This window comes from Aspergillus steynii (assembly GCF_002849105.1).
Source record: "Aspergillus steynii IBT 23096 chromosome Unknown P170scaffold_2, whole genome shotgun sequence".
NCBI lineage: Eukaryota > Fungi > Ascomycota > Eurotiomycetes > Eurotiales > Aspergillaceae > Aspergillus > Aspergillus steynii.
In genome coordinates this window covers 1,628,318-1,643,195 of record NW_020194399.1, presented here as the reverse complement: position 1 = coordinate 1,643,195, position 14,878 = coordinate 1,628,318, and the positions used below count along the sequence as shown (strand labels likewise).

At 53.0% G+C, this 14,878-nt stretch overlaps 6 protein-coding genes across 6 annotated transcripts; 2 read left to right on the top strand and 4 right to left on the bottom strand.

Moving 5' to 3' along the window:
• Positions 1-74: 74 nt before the first annotated feature.
• Positions 75-3,335, bottom strand: P170DRAFT_401518 (ubiquitin C-terminal hydrolase family protein). Its single transcript, XM_024846373.1, has 5 exons — positions 2,818-3,335; positions 2,664-2,750; positions 2,225-2,599; positions 1,537-2,167; positions 75-1,483 (listed from the first exon to the last, which is right to left on the bottom strand). The coding sequence occupies exons 1-5, from the start codon at positions 2,887-2,889 to the stop codon at positions 321-323; spliced, it is 2,328 nt and encodes a 775-aa protein (XP_024707171.1). The 5' UTR covers positions 2,890-3,335; the 3' UTR covers positions 75-320.
• A 173-nt stretch (positions 3,336-3,508) lies between these two features.
• Positions 3,509-4,988, top strand: P170DRAFT_377133 (mitochondrial 54S ribosomal protein uL5m). Its single transcript, XM_024845391.1, has 3 exons — positions 3,509-3,807; positions 3,886-4,578; positions 4,668-4,988. The coding sequence occupies exons 1-3, from the start codon at positions 3,557-3,559 to the stop codon at positions 4,789-4,791; spliced, it is 1,068 nt and encodes a 355-aa protein (XP_024707170.1). The 5' UTR covers positions 3,509-3,556; the 3' UTR covers positions 4,792-4,988.
• A 325-nt stretch (positions 4,989-5,313) lies between these two features.
• On the bottom strand, positions 5,314-8,212 carry P170DRAFT_352135 (STE11 family mitogen-activated protein kinase kinase kinase; the record flags this gene model as incomplete). Its single annotated transcript, XM_024843906.1, has 4 exons — positions 5,314-7,620; positions 7,673-7,824; positions 7,897-7,970; positions 8,028-8,212. 4 exons carry the CDS (start codon positions 8,210-8,212, stop codon positions 5,314-5,316), a joined length of 2,718 nt encoding a protein of 905 aa, XP_024707169.1.
• Positions 8,213-8,340: 128 nt separating this feature from the next.
• On the bottom strand, positions 8,341-9,458 carry P170DRAFT_91991 (uncharacterized protein). The gene is made up of 2 exons (XM_024855432.1): positions 8,639-9,458; positions 8,341-8,421 (listed from the first exon to the last, which is right to left on the bottom strand). The coding sequence occupies exon 1, from the start codon at positions 9,145-9,147 to the stop codon at positions 8,686-8,688; it is 462 nt and encodes a 153-aa protein (XP_024707168.1). The 5' UTR covers positions 9,148-9,458; the 3' UTR covers positions 8,341-8,421; positions 8,639-8,685.
• Positions 9,459-10,039: 581 nt separating this feature from the next.
• On the top strand, positions 10,040-13,234 carry P170DRAFT_401510 (FTFMHR domain-containing protein; the record flags this gene model as incomplete). The annotated part of the gene is made up of 3 exons (XM_024846372.1): positions 10,040-10,172; positions 10,236-10,290; positions 10,356-13,234. 3 exons carry the CDS (start codon positions 10,040-10,042, stop codon positions 12,787-12,789), a joined length of 2,622 nt encoding a protein of 873 aa, XP_024707167.1. The 3' UTR covers positions 12,790-13,234.
• Positions 13,235-13,571: 337 nt separating this feature from the next.
• P170DRAFT_401507 (uncharacterized protein) lies at positions 13,572-14,662 on the bottom strand. Its single transcript, XM_024846371.1, has 3 exons — positions 14,155-14,662; positions 14,014-14,103; positions 13,572-13,958 (listed from the first exon to the last, which is right to left on the bottom strand). Exons 1-3 carry the CDS (start codon positions 14,506-14,508, stop codon positions 13,665-13,667), a joined length of 738 nt encoding a protein of 245 aa, XP_024707166.1. The 5' UTR covers positions 14,509-14,662; the 3' UTR covers positions 13,572-13,664.
• Between the last annotated feature and the right edge of the window lie 216 nt (positions 14,663-14,878).

Sequence of the window (14,878 nt, the reverse complement as noted above, 5' to 3'; positions counted from 1 at the left end):
GATGGGGCTGCGAAGTATACAAAGAACACAGAGTATAAACTAGTATAAACTACCTACCTCACGAACGAGGTAGTCTAGACGGAGTCCGGGATACGCTCCCTACAAGACTCAACAGAGTTCCGTCTTTCTCTTCTATTTCTATCTCAGCCCGTGTGGTCTATTAATCCTCCCCTCAAACGCCATCCTAAGACATACTACGGCAATCAACACACGAAGAACCTCATCAGGGAAAAAAAATAACAATCAAACCAGTAGCTCGCTTCATGCCACTCGTGCCGACGGTGGCTGGGTATCATGCATCTCTCGCCGCAGACCTGCAATCACATAATCACACACTCTCGCTCCAGCTTTCGTCCGATCTTCTCCCGTGGCTTCTCCTTGGACTTCTCTCGGCGCTTGCCCGGGTCCCTCGATCGCCATGACAGTCTTTCTTTGCCTTCAAAGCTGCTAGTACCCGACTTCTCCCCGGGATGAGCAGCCGGATCATTTCCTGGGGTCAATTCGTCGTCCCCGTCAAGGGAAAAGCCGTCATTGCTGATTTTATCCCTACTGAGCCGCCCAGTGAACCGCGAGAAGGTAGCGCTGATCCTGTTTTCACTGGTTTGGCTTCCAGCACGGCTTCCCGGGTTGCTTTTAGTCGCTTTGGAACCTCGCCGGGAGAATGTGTTGGAGTTCCTTCCGCCATCGTCGTCTCTAGGGCCAAGTTGTGGTGAACTAGATGAGGCGGTATACACCGATAACCCCCCGGTTTGATTTGCAGGGTCAGAGAAGGCTACGCTCTGCTTCCTCTCGTTTAGCTCAAACGGCATGCTCTCGGCATTATCGGGCCCGGTGATTTCAAAACTTGGCCGGTGAGGATGAAATGCCTCGGGCCGATCAGTATCACGGGCGTCCATGGGTGATAGATTGAGGTTCTGCATGACCGCAGGGTCTATATCATGGATTTCCTCGGACAACTCTTCGGAAGAAACCTTGCTGGGGAAATTGGCCACTTCCGCATCCTCGTCGACAGGCAGTATCTGATAGAACAGCAGATAGGGCGATTCATACTTCAGGGCTTGCTCGATGTCAACGAGAGTGACTCGCTCCTTCGCCAGATCATCAAAACGCATCCAATAACGTGGAGTGTTCGAGGTATTCTCTTCGGCCCCGTGGGAGCTGGCCGGGGCTGCACCGGCACTGGTGCCCCGAACGATCGCGATGTAGTGCCCTGAGTCGACAGAGATACCGCGATGGCAAACTATTGCTTGCAGGGATAATTTAAAATTTCCATAGATCGGGCCTTCTGCATCCATGCTGTCGTCCTGAATAAAATGCGGTAACCCAATCTCCGTCGGGATATCAACAAAAGTATCAAGTCTGACTGTTTTCCCACTAGGCAGCATCGAGTACCGCTTCAAGCACATGCCGAGAATTGGCCGCTTTGAGGAAAAATGCGCTGCGACCTGCGCATCGTTGGTGGGGGTGTTATCTGTGTACCACGCTGCATGGTATGTCAGCAATCGAAGCCAAGGATACAAGAAAGAGGCGCCTCACGAATTAGGCTGAAGAATTGCCACGCAGGCATCATGACTTCTTTTCTGTAAGAGCCTCTTCTCTGAGACGTAATAGCGCCTCCGTCGCTTGCTTTTTCGCCTTCAGGGTCCGGAATGAACCGTTCCTGGACGATGCTGCTTCGTCGAGGCATGGGGGTTGCGTTACCCGTTTCCGTGACCGACGATATCGAATTCACGCTGTCAAGTCGCACAGGGGATGATAGGGTTGGCGATGCGGAAGGTGTAGGGGAAAGTTCCACGGTTTCGACATGTGTCGTGAAACCCTTGGCCAGGGAGTCGACTGACTTCGTGGAGCCCACCGTGTTGCGTCGTTCTAGGTGGCGCTTCACTTCAATCCTATTGTTGAAGTACGATTCTAGGCAGTCTTCCAGCGTCACCGTCTTCCCATCCTCCGGTTCTGGGATTGCGACTTCCAGCAGTCTTTCGTTGACGAATTTGTGATCGCCGCTGACGTCCTCTTTCCCTGTGTGATAGATATCCATCTTCAACGTAAGGAGCGGTAGCTCTAGCTTTTCCGTGATAAAGGTAAATGCTTCCGAGGCGTCCTGTTGGCGCAGTTTGGCCGCGTCTTCCCAGCCACATTCAGCAAGCGCATCCTGCAAGTGTTTCGTCTAGGAAGGACAGCATTAGTACTGGTTTAGTAACATAGCGCGAAAGGGGTTGCATACAATGTCCGTCGTGATGAGCTTTCCTGACCGCAGCATGTTGACCCAAAGTCTTAGGAGTATCGCAAGTTTTCGGCGAGGCTCGTCATTAAAGGATTTGTATAAGATTGCCTCGAAGCAGTCCAGGCGAGCAAACATGGCAAACAGCAGTGCATCCAGGTAGCAGGTGACATTTTCTCGATTCTCCGCTCCCAAAAGCTTCGTGTGGGGGGTATAGTCTCGTACTATTCCTTCGATCGCATCCTCGAGGAGCAGGAGCAACTCAAAGGCTTGGTCCACATCTCCTTGTGCATGGTGTGATTGCAGCGCATAAACAAGATGGTCCTCTTTCAGATTCGTGATGCCAAGCTGGGAAATGCGGCGTTCGAGTGATTTGACCTGCTCTCCCCGCAGAGATTGGTTAGTCCAGAAAGCCAAGTGGGTGTGTTTTTCCACCGTTCACCTTCTTTTGTTCGTCACTAGCCTCGCCCGCTGAACGGTCTGACGAGAAGAATCCACGGAAATGAGGACGGGAAAGTACGTTCGAGGTCTAAAAGCCAGCCAGAAAGAACATCAGCATTCATAGGATTCTTCTCTGAGAGTCGGCGGGATGCTACCTCTTCCTTGATGTGCTTTCCATGTCTGCTGTATCGCTCGCGCCTGGTGAGAAACCTATGAATCCCACTCATCTTTTAGAACAGAGTGTCCGGAGCCAAATGCGTTTTTGACGACAGTTCCAAATTGCTTCCGAGTTTGTTGACTTGGGGGCGAGTCGGCATGAGCGCAATATAACCTCACTCAGGCCCCAGGATTTCCATAGAGCGCACGAAGAATTCCCGTGGGGTCGGCGAGCATATCAGGTGCCTGGTTCTTCCCTTTTTCTTGTTCGTTTTTCTTCTTTTTTCTTTGAGACCGTTCGTGGATTAGCAAATCCACTTGCGTGCTAGGCACCAGCTGAGAACCCCCAGTGACATCACATTGGGTGGCATAGACGGAGGGCAATGAACGACGCAACGCGAGAGTCCAGAACACGAGGGGAAAGGGCTCAGAAGGTATGGTGAGGACCGAGCGACAGGCTCATCAGAAGACCGGGGCACCAGATCGACGGAGTTGGAGCGCAGCAGCTGCCCACGACTGACGGCGGGGACGATTGAAGCTGATCACATGTGGAGCTTCCCGCCGCTGCGGAGCGGCGCTGGCTGCCTGATGTCGCCGCCAGCTTTCTCAGGCCGCTAATGGCGCACGTGATGCGGTCCCGAAGTTGCGAGGCGCTTTTGTCGCCGATCCGCAAAACAATTTTTGGACGGACGTTGGTCTCGATTCATTTCGCAGCGACCACCTTTCCTGTCAATCTCAATGGCTGCCAGCGAACCGTCCCGATACCTGGCAAGGTCATTGCCCCGGGCTTTTGCCCCATCCGCCATCCCCAAGGGCTTCTGCTGGCGCCGCAATGTCTCCGATAATGCGTCGTCCAAGGCCCCCGTCGAGGTCAACGACGTCGAGTCCGCAGGCTCTCTGACTAGCGCTGCTGTGTCGGAGGATGTGTTGAAGACCTTTGACCCGATCGCAAAATCCAAGGGCCGCAAGAAGCAGCTGCCGCGGAGTCGGTACGTTTGACCACGCTCTGTCACCGGCAGACAATCGAGTTTCTTCCTCGACTTTGGCCTCTAATTCTCGAAATGCAGTTACCAATTCCGTTCGCCAAAATATGATCGTGGCCCACTCCATCCTCACCGTCCTCCGCCGCCCTCTGATCCCTCCTCCCGTCTCTTTGTCCCTGGCCCGTTCACCCTGCCCAGAGTCGAGCAGACCTACCAATCCACCGTCGCCTCGGACATCCTCTCCCTCTGCTATGTACATACCCCCCCGGGCTTCAAGCCGCCGCCGAAAGCCCCCCGTCTGCGCTCGTGGGACGACAGCTCGCCCTATAACAAGAACAGGCAACTGCGCGGACCCCGTGGCGGTGATGTCCTGCGACTCCTCCGCAAACCTATCAATTTCAACAACATCCCGGAGCTAGAGCGCATCACCATCCACAGTTACGTTAAGGGAGCGGCGCAGGAAAACTCGTCGTGGATCCATGTCGCGGGTATGGCCGTCCAGGCCATCTCCAACGTTCGGGTTGAGACATTCAAGTCGAAGACCAGCGTTGCCACCTGGGGCATCGCACCGGGCAGAGACACGGTTGCCGTCAAGGCCGAGCTCCGGGGCGAGAACATGCTCCATTTCTTTTCTAAGCTGGTTGACGTCGTGCTGCCCAAGATCAAGGACTGGGAGGGCGTCAAAGGCAGCAGTGGTGACAGCAGTGGAAACATCACCTTCGGTCTCGACCCCGAGAGTGTTGCCCTTTTCCCGGAGATCGAGGTTAACTATGACATGTAAGCTTACGCTCTCACTTCCTCTCATCCGCTGGTTTTTATAGGAGACCGGTGACTAATTTTTTTTTTTTTTTTCTTTCGACGAATAGGTACCCCCCTAAGCTGATCCCCGGTGCTCACATCACCATCCATACAAGCGCCAACACCGACAAGGATGCTCGTCTTCTTCTCAGCGCCATGGGTGTCCCGTTCTACGGAAAGTTGGTTGATTAGATGTTCGAATTGATACGTCGGAGAGTGGAGTCTTGATGTCATCCATCGCCTTGGTTGATATTGTTTGGATCTGTAACAAGGAAGTCATTGTGACGCTTTTCAACTCTTGTAAATTATCTATATATTGCTTTTATCGACCTTTCACCCTTTGTATTGCCCAAACTTTCCGTCAGCTATAGAAATCATAATTCATGTTGAACAATAGTTTGATCAAATGTCTAAACAAGAATTCTGTTTTAAGTTCCTAATCGTTACAGCAGCTAAGTTTTACAAATACAAAGGCCCTTAGGCACAAAGATGAGGCGTCGTACTCTGTACAGGGATATAATCTCATTCCACATGGACAATGATCCGGGATAGATCAACGTATATAGGGTTCGCCCAAGCTTCGTTTACTCCAGGAAATAGACACGCAAAGACGGATGCAACAAACGCAAAAAATCAAATAGTGACAAAAACCAGCAAAGAACGTGAACAAGTCTGGGGGTATTCAGGTTTTTATAAAAAGATCGCTGAGACGTCTCAGGCAAGGGGCGCGGTCAAAAACTGGCATTTCAGCAACTCATCCGCGCTCGGCCTCTGCTCGTAGTCAACTTGGAAGGTCATGTCCAAGAAGGCGACGGCGTCATCGCTGGCATGCTCCGGGGCGGGAGGTCTCGCCTTGTTGCTGCCGATGGCGAAAATGGCCTGCAGTTGACTACAATCCGGGAAGGGGTGAGCGCCTATGAACATCTCCACGACGAGACAGCCCAGACTCCAGATGTCAGCCTTCTTGGTATGAGCCGTCTGTCGAACAACTTCCGGAGCCATCCAGTATACACTGCCCTGCAACGAGGGGCGATGCAAATGGCCGGCCCCGGTGCCACTGGCCCGAGAACCGAGGACCGTAGAAGCCTCCACTCGCTTGGAGATACCAAAATCAGAGATTTTGATGCCGCCCTTGTTATCGACGAGAATATTGGCACCCTTGATGTCACGATGTATGATATCTTGGCTATGGAGGTAGGAAAGTCCGGACAAAATTTGCCTCACGAAATTCTTAATCAAGGGCTCCTGGAAGGTGTTGTATTGCTTCAGCATCGTGGCAATGGAGCCTCCCGGAACATACTCCAAGAAAATATTCAGGTACTGGTCGTCGGCTGAAGTACCCAAGTACTGGACAATGTTAGGATGATGCATCCCCTGCAGGAGTTCGATCTCATGCTTGAGTGCGGTGACCATGCTGTTTTTCCTTTTGTCAAACTCAGTGCCCTTGGTTGCTGATGGAATTTCTACTTGTTTGACAGCCATCAGCTCTCCAGTGATAGAGTGCAAGGCCAGGAACACGCTGCCAAACGACCCCTCACCGATCAGGGATCCCTTCATCCAATTCTTGGGGGCAAAGTTGTTTCCGGCCAAGAAGTCATTAAGGCCATCGTCCTCTTCTTCCCCGTCGTCAGCCACAAGGACACTCAGTCGCTCATTGAAAGAGCCTCCATCGGTCGCGGCCACGCTAGCATTCTCGTCCAGCAAACTCTGGCGAGAATTGCCGGGGTCATCAGAGCCGCTATCGAATGAAACGTACGATTTCCGATTCGGCTCGATGGGAGATTCCTCCTGGAGCGGCTGCAGGGAACTAGATGCGATGGAGTCCCGGTACGCCGTTTGGGGAAGGCTAAACTTCGACACCGAGAGTGGTCTCGAGGCCCGAGTAGGCTGCGCTCCAGGGTTGAGCCAGGTATCGGCAATGCTGGGAATTGGGGGCGCGTCTCTGAGACTCGACGCGTAGCTTGTATTGCTGACGACGCTCATCCGACTTGCTGCTCGACTCAACCGTTGGGACCTGCGCACCGACATTCGCATCGTCTTCTCAATGTCTTCGCGGTGGTGACTAGGGAAATACGAGGCGATCTCATGAATGATCATCTCGCTAGGCGGTCGGGCACCGAAGAATGACCGCAACTTGGACACAGGGTGACGCTCCGCGTTCAAGAGTTGTAGCTCTGGATCGCTTGGATTTTGGTGGTGACGGGTGGATACGGGCGACATGGGTTGCTTGATATTGTGCCAGGATTCGCCGGTAAGTTGTTGGATTTTGAGCTGATTGCGCATGTTGGAGCTATTCAAGGCGTTGAGGTGGGTCACTTGGCTTTCATCCATGGCAAGCTGGGACGCGCGACGAAGCTCGTCGCTATCGGGTTCTCCGGCATGGATTTTCCGTAAGATGAGACGACTCCGCTCGGATCTGTGCGAGCCCTCACAGATTTCCATAAGTTCATGATCCCCGAGTCTCCGGCAGTTAGACGGATTCGGCTCCAGGCCGTCCAAAACATAGAAGCAATAGTTCCGATATTGGTGCTCCGGAAGCTGCAGTTTCTTCAGAACACAGAGGATAACCTCATCGGCAGTCTTGCAGTGTTTAATGTTCAAGACCTTGGTCTGCCCCCCCGTGTAGATGATGCGGATGACCGGCGAGTTTGTGGGCAGGGAACCCATCAAGCCGTCCAAGCTAGGGTTCTGTCTTAGATGGGAGGCACTCCTGTGAACATGTCCTGTCTCGCCAGGGGTTCCTGGGTTGCGGCCGGAGGTCGAACCGCCAGACGACGGATGACTGAAATAGCCCTGACCTTGGTCCTTTCGGCTACTGTCCATCGGGCTGCCGGCTACATATCGATGAGCTCGCAGAGGAGACCCTGGACGAGACGATGATCTACCGGATGCATGCGCATGGAGACCAGTATCGGCGGTTCGAGATAATCGGCGATTGTTTAGGGTGTGTTGTCGAAGGGGCTGGCGAGAAGAATCATGGGTAGGCGCGTAGGTAGAAGCTTCCAGGGAAGCCAGTTGGTTCTATGCGTCGCGTTAATGGAAAGGCCGAGTTAAAAGGGTGGAAGGTACGCACCAAGTTTCGTTGCTTACGATTCGCAACCGACTTGTTTCGAAGCTGCTTAATGGCAACGAAGATCCGGACTCGATCGCCAATTTTCTTCACTCCCATTTCTTGAAGGATTTTTTGATCGCATTCGATTAGATTGTTGCCGTTGAAGTTATTTGCTATAGCCTGTCAGCTCCGGCTTATTGTATGCCATCTGCAGAGATGGTGCACACAGGGGAGCTCCAGCGTACCTCTGAACAAGGGTTCATATTGGCCGCAGTTTATGCTGTGCAGCCAGGCAACCACCTGTTTCTCGTCCCAGGACCTGGCAACGATTGTTAACGGAACGGCGCCCCTCCGCGACGATTTGGGCCGGACTCACCGAACAGCATCAAGGCCGTCATGTCCACCCGAAAACTCCGACTCCGTGGGGCTGGTAAACAAGGCACCGTCCTGAGAATTGGCGAAGATGGCCGATTTCTGAGGACCGGTGTGGTATGACGTTGTCGGGGTTTGGGACGATGGCACACCCAATGGGGTCGAGTATGGGGCCTTTGACGCCAGCATAGTTGTCCACCTTGGATTTTGCTCGACAGGCCGAATGAGAATCCAAACCTACAACCAAGTCCCCTCACACCTGAGCGATTGTTTGCGCTTATTCACCGGCGACGGCGGCGGTGGCGGAGGTGATTTCCGTTCGGAGGTTATAAAAATCGAGAACTCCCGACACAGGTTCTAGATGGGCTAATGCATGATCCGGGAAGGCTCCTAGTGTTCTGATGATCCGTTAGCTCCATAATTTTTTTTAGAGGAGGGGCCATTTATTTGCAGATGGGCTTGAACGGATGGGGAAAAGGGGGGGGGTTAATTCAAGCGAGGTGGGCGAGGGGGGAAGGGGAAAAAAAAAAGTGGAAATAAAAGAAAAGAAAAGAAAGATAGACAAGATTGCGAGAACACACGAGTCGAACGAGACGAGGGATTGAGAGAGCGTACCGAGAAAGTGACGCTGAATATTGCAGCGTAAGCAAAGATGATGGCGATCAGGCACTTGCAAGCGAAAGCCTCCAGGATCCCTTACGGACCCGACAGCGTCTTGTTCCGGGCTTGAGTTGACGACGGAGTTTGACCGCCCCGAGAAGGTCACGATCGAGCGTTATCAGAGCTAAATAGTCGAGGCGAGGGAGGAAGGGAATGGGCAGGGTCGGGCTCTCGGAGACCAGGTGGAGCACGAACACACCGAGATGATGACAAGAGAAGGAGAGAAAAAAGAGGATCTTTGGAACGCGGACGATGGTTGGGAGAAAGATGCCCTCCGCGGCCAAAGCAGCAGAAGCGAAAAGGAAAGAGAAACAAGAAGGCCTCCCCACGATGACCTCCAGGTCCAAGTTGACTGTGATTCTCGCTATCTGGGCCGATCGGATGGAGACGCTGAAACGCGGGTGATTTGTCAGGCACTTTTCCATCTGAAACACGCGGCGACTTGTGGGCGGTGGAGGATCCATGGTTCTCCCTCTGAGGTGGACTCTGAGGAGTACGTCGGTCCGGGACACTGGAAGATGTACACGAGCATCCTTCAGTATTCCCGAGTCGAGTCAGGTAAGGAAGTACGCCAGAGTAACTAAGTGAGTGAGTAGTGAGTAGGCAGTCGGGTAAGGAAGTATACCGGAGGGAGTGATGCCAGGCTACCCAGTCGGTTGGATACACAACGCATCTGAAACCGGCTGACGACGGCCGTCTCCATCCCCAATGATAATAGCAGCTCTGGCATGTCCATCTCAGACGGAGTTACGTGGTAAAGCATAACTTATAAATAGCATCGTATCCCATCCCAACGGAGCTTGGGCCATTTCGAGGCGAGTGGAGACATCTTAGGGCCTGGTTTGGTAGCTGCTTCTGTACTATGTGTATTTGTTTATGTCCTTGTAGGGTCATTCAAGCGCAGAATAGTTAACTAGGTATTAATTCCAGGATTGCTAAGCCAGAATACGAGACACCGTCTACGGAAAGCCTACAGACCATCTCCGCACAAAGAGGGTGGCAGAGATGGAGGGAGGGAGAGATGGATGGGTGGAGAGGAGGGAGGGAGAGATGGATGGGTGGAGAGGAGGGAGAGGGGGTGTGAGAGAGAAAAAGAGGGTGTGTGAGAGGAGGGGAGAGAGAAGAAAGAGGAAAGAGGAGAGAGAAAGAGGGTGTGTGAGATGGAGATGGAGGGAGGGAGAGAGGCAGACAGAAATGGAAGGAACGAACGAAAGACCGGCAGAAGAAGGCATCCCACGTGACCCGCCCCTCGCAAAAAAAAAACCCCCTCATGGAAAAACCCCACAGTGTTTCTTCCCCGCTCGTCCTGCTCTCTCCATCAACGCAGGACATGCTCCGATTCCGTAGCAATTCGCGATGGAGGACGAGAGACCTGCCCCGGGAAAAGTGAGGAAAAAATCCACCCCCGTCCATCGCAAATCACTGTCCTGCGAATACTGCAGCCGCTCCTTCGCCCGCCTGGAACATCTCCAACGACATCTCCGCACCCGTTGAGTAACCCTGATCTCGCCCACCGCGCCGTCTTCTCCTCATGGCTAACGGGGCTCGACAGACACCAAGGAGAAGCCGTTTTCATGTGACATCTGCTCCAAATCGTTCGCAAGGAGGTAAGTCGTCCTGCCCGCCGCAATCTGCCCGCCTCGCGCTAACACCGGGGGGAAATCCTCTGCAGCGATCTGCTTGTCCGACATGAGCGACTAGTCCATCCCGCCGAGGCGGCCGCCAATCGAGAACATCGCAGTCATGGCAATCACGATGTTCCTCAGACCCCGTCCACCATAATCCCGCCCGCCCACCACGAATCCCGCATGCTCGAGCTGGCGGACGCCGTGCCGGTTCAGCCGCAGCCGGTAGCGCCTCCCCCGGAGGTCCAGGTCCAACCGCCCCCAATCGTAGAAACAACGCACTTCAACCCGTCCTGGGGGTACGACCTGAACCTGCTGTCCCATGCCGCGAGCCATGTGGCCCTGGAAGGCCAGCAGGAAAGCCTGGAGTCCATGCGGAAGTCCTCCCAGAACGTCGGCCCGCAGCCACTTCCCAGTGTCCCCGAACGAGCCATCACCGAGAATTATGGCGTTGAGCCCTCCATCCTGGATCTGACGGACCTAGGCGACCCGGTGCAGGACTTTTCCGTGTTCCTGGAAAGCGTCGGCCTGTCTTCCGATTGGGATTCCGGCGTTTTCTCCACGGTCGAAGACCCCATGTTGACTAATCTCCCAATGGATTCGAAACCAACCGTCCGCGACAACCCGAGGCTTGGGCCCGATATCATGAGCGACCCTCGAGGTGCTGCCGACGAACCCCCGTCCTTCTCGAATTTTGGCTCTCGCCTCCCATCCCTGCAGCCGGAGCCCCATGATGTCGACGAGCGTCTCGGGTTCGCGGATGACGGCCCTCGACCGGCCTGGGATATCACCAATGCGGACCGGCAAATGTTCATCTCCAAACTTGAAGAATTTGCTTACATCCTTCCCAAAAGCTTCGTTCCGCCGTCGAGGCATGCCCTGTCTCGCTTCTTTGCTGGTTACATTAATGGCCTGAACGAGCATCTTCCTTTTATCCACGTCCCAACGCTGTCGGTGGCCAAGTGCTCCCCCGAGCTCACCCTGGCCCTGGCCGCCGCTGGATCTCACTATCGCTTTGAAAACAACCGGGGCATTGATCTTTTCCATGCCGCCAAGGCTATCCTGCTAGAACGCCTTCACAGGAGGGATAGCAAGCAGGTGCAATACCCATCTTGGAACTTCCTATCTCCCTCATCCGGATTCCATGACTCGTGTGGATCATCTGCCGCCTCCAATCACGCGAGCAGCCCATTTCAGCATCATCACATCGCGCATCAGGTTGATCCTTCGGGCTATGCCCCCCAGGACTCCGAAGCCCACATGGAAGTCATCCGAACATTCTTGCTGCTTACGGTCTTTGCTTCTTGGGAAAGGCACCCGGAACTCCTGCGAGAGATTCTTTCGCTGCAAAGCACTCTTGCGAGGCTTGTCAGGGAGCATGGACTGTCCGAGCCACCCCCAAGCCCTGATCCGAACAACTGGGAAGAGTGGGTACGAAGAGAGGGGAACAGGCGCACTAAATTCATCGTGTATTGTTTCTTCAATCTTCACTCCATCATGTACAACATCCCTCCACTGGTGTTGAATGCGGAGCTCAAGCTGAACATGCCGTGCTCCCATGACGTCTGGAAGGCCAGCAACCCGACTCAATGGCGCCGGGTCATCCGCAGCCGCCATGGGTCGGAAGTTTCTTTCCAGGAGGCCTTTGCCAAGCTATTCCTCAAATCCAGCATACCAAATTCCTCGGCACCCATCTCACCCCTGGGGAATTATATTCTCATCCATGCTCTCATACAGCAGATATTCTTTGCCCGACAGCTTTGTCTTTCGGCGCCAACCATGCAAAGCACAAGCCTCAGGCAGGACGATTTATCCGTGCTGGACAGCTCCTTGAGTGCGTGGAAGGCTTTATGGAAGCGCACCCCGGAGTCCAGTATTGACCCTCAAAATCCGGCGGGCCCGATTGCCTTCACATCCACTGCCCTTCTTGGCCTCGCTTATATTAGACTGCACGTCGATTTAGGGCCCTGTCGCCGTCTCATCACTCAGGACCCGGTTCAGATCGCACGAGCTCTGGGTGAATCTCCCCCGATTGCCAGAAGCCCTCGTCTGATCATGGCTTTGTTGCATTCCGCCCATGCACTTTCGATCCCAGTGCGTCTTGGAATCGATTTCGTTGCAAGGACTCACTCCTTTTTCTGGAGTATCCAACACTCCCTCTGCAGTCTGGAATGCGCATTCCTTCTGAGCCGCTGGCTTCTATCTATCCCAATGACACAAGCCGAACAGAGACTGTCGGAGCATGAGAGGAAATTACTCCTGTGGATCAAAAGTATGATGGATGAAACCGACATGGCTGTTGACCCCCCGGGCCCGCCTGATGTCGACTTCATGGCCAGTCCCTACAAGGCAAAGCAACTTAGCGTTGCTATTGTTCGTGTATGGGCAAGGACTTTCAAAGGGAATACAAGCTGGGCTATAGTCGACTTGGTCGGGTCAAGCCTGGATGCTTATGCCGATCTTCTGGAGACGCAAATGTGAGAACCTCGTGTTTGTGTCTTGGTCCCTGTGTTTCATCGATCGACTTGCCTGTGAGATTCTGGGATTCCGTTCATTAGCCTGTCCCGAATACGAGGGGCTGTTGGCAGGCTCTTATCGGGTGATTTGGTATTTGTGTCTTTCTTGTTCAGAGGGCCGCTTTAATCACCAGAAAAATTAATCCGAAAATGGCCCTGTCATTCTTTGTTTATCCTCTTGCTCGATATCAATATCTTTGCAAGAATCCAGGACCGATCCGATGGACTGGGGCGGTTCACATCTCAGGCTTGGGGTTCAGATGAGCTTCGCTGCTTGATATGATATTGTTATATACCCCTGTCCTCATTCTTCCTTTTATTTCCCCTGTATAAATTAGTGTGAAAGTTCTTTATGACGGAGGAACCGGTCAATGTTGATGTTTTTTTTCCTTTCTGTCTTTCTTGTTGCGTTTATATATGTTTTTTTTTTTTTTCTTTTTTCCACTTACGTTGGCCCTTGTGGGACAAATTATGACGGGCCAGAGGACTGGGCTTTTTTTTTTTTCTTTTTTTTTTTACTTTAATACCTGCAGTGTTGCTCGATTCTCCTTTATGAGTCTTCATGCGCTTGGGATTGATTTGATCTGGTTTTTCTGCTTCTCGCTTATATTCCTGACCTTCTGCTGGTCCTGAGGGAGACTTTCATTGGGTCATTTATGACACCATCGCGAACGGTGGTATTGTTTGAGTATTTGCACGTACAAATCGCAATTTCTTTGTTCCTTTCTTGACACTCTAAAATAAACAGTTGCTTATCGTGGCTTCTGGGACTATATCTACAGTAAATAATCTCATCATCTGATCTCCAAGCTTCACTTTCGTATCCACCCGAGTCAGGAATTAATTTTTGGCTTTCCCTCTTTGCGTGACACTTGCCGGGACAAATCGCAGAGCGGACATGGAACGTTCAAGTTGAGATACGTCGGTCTCTGATTTCTGCTGAGGTGCTATGTTTTGCGCAGATGTCGGTTCCGAAGAAGGGTCTGAATTGGACACAGAAGTCTTTCGGTACCTCAGCCGACCCTCTTGGGGCGAAGTAGGGGTGTTCGGTATGCGATGCCGAGGCTGGGTCGTTGGTCGCAGTAAAGAAGTCGACTTATCGATGCCATCATTCACAATGTAGAAATTGTACGTCTGCGGAAGATCGATGTCAGCAGCTGTCCCTTGCTCTGGACAAGCCGGACTGTACCTTGGGAAACATATGCTTGTCGGTTAAGTGCATTCTACGCTTCTGCGGCGTTGAGCATTTCTTCTCGCAGTCCTCGATGAAGCATCCGTACTGCTCATTTCAAGTTAGCTTCAATTCGTCAGAGGGAGTCCGCTGCCTTACGGTCTTGTCTCCTCGGTCTCTTTTCGCCGCAGTCAAAGGATCGTGGTTCTCTTCGATGTGCAGGCTCAGGAAATGGCCCGTGGGGAAGTTCTTCCCGCACTCTGCGCATCGATTGACGTGGGTTTGCAAATAGTGGACCTCATAGTCTTCGTAGGAGGCGAATGACAGGGCTCCCCGGTGAGGTGGTAAGGAACAACGCATCACCGTCGAGACCGGGTTGCCTGGATCCAAGAGGCGGGATTTGGCGCGTCCCAGGGAGGTGGCCGATGATGCTGGGGATGAAGATCTTGATCTAGGGTCTAAAGATGGCCCAGCCGAAGGGCTTCGGGACACGCTGCGAGAGCGTTTCGACATGCTGGAGATATATTTTGAGAAGGGAGAGAGAGTAAAAGCGAGTGAGAGAGAAATCTCCCTCGTGTTTATGGATGGGAGCACATTTCAGAATCCACTGAAGCAATAACGGTTCTCTGGTGTTTGCTTTCTGGACGGAACCCTGCGGCCAGTTGGCCATCAACGGAGAAAGTCTGGAGTCGACATGAAGAACGTAGATATAGATGAAAATCAACCGCATTCTGCCCGATAATTCAGGCCGCCAGTCGGTAATACCGCCCGTACAGACGGTACGGTAAGCGCAATACGGCACCAGCCACAGACAGCCACAAAGCCAAAGCCACCGGTTTCTTTTTTCCCGTGATATGCCATTTTCTCCATTTTCTCTCCAACG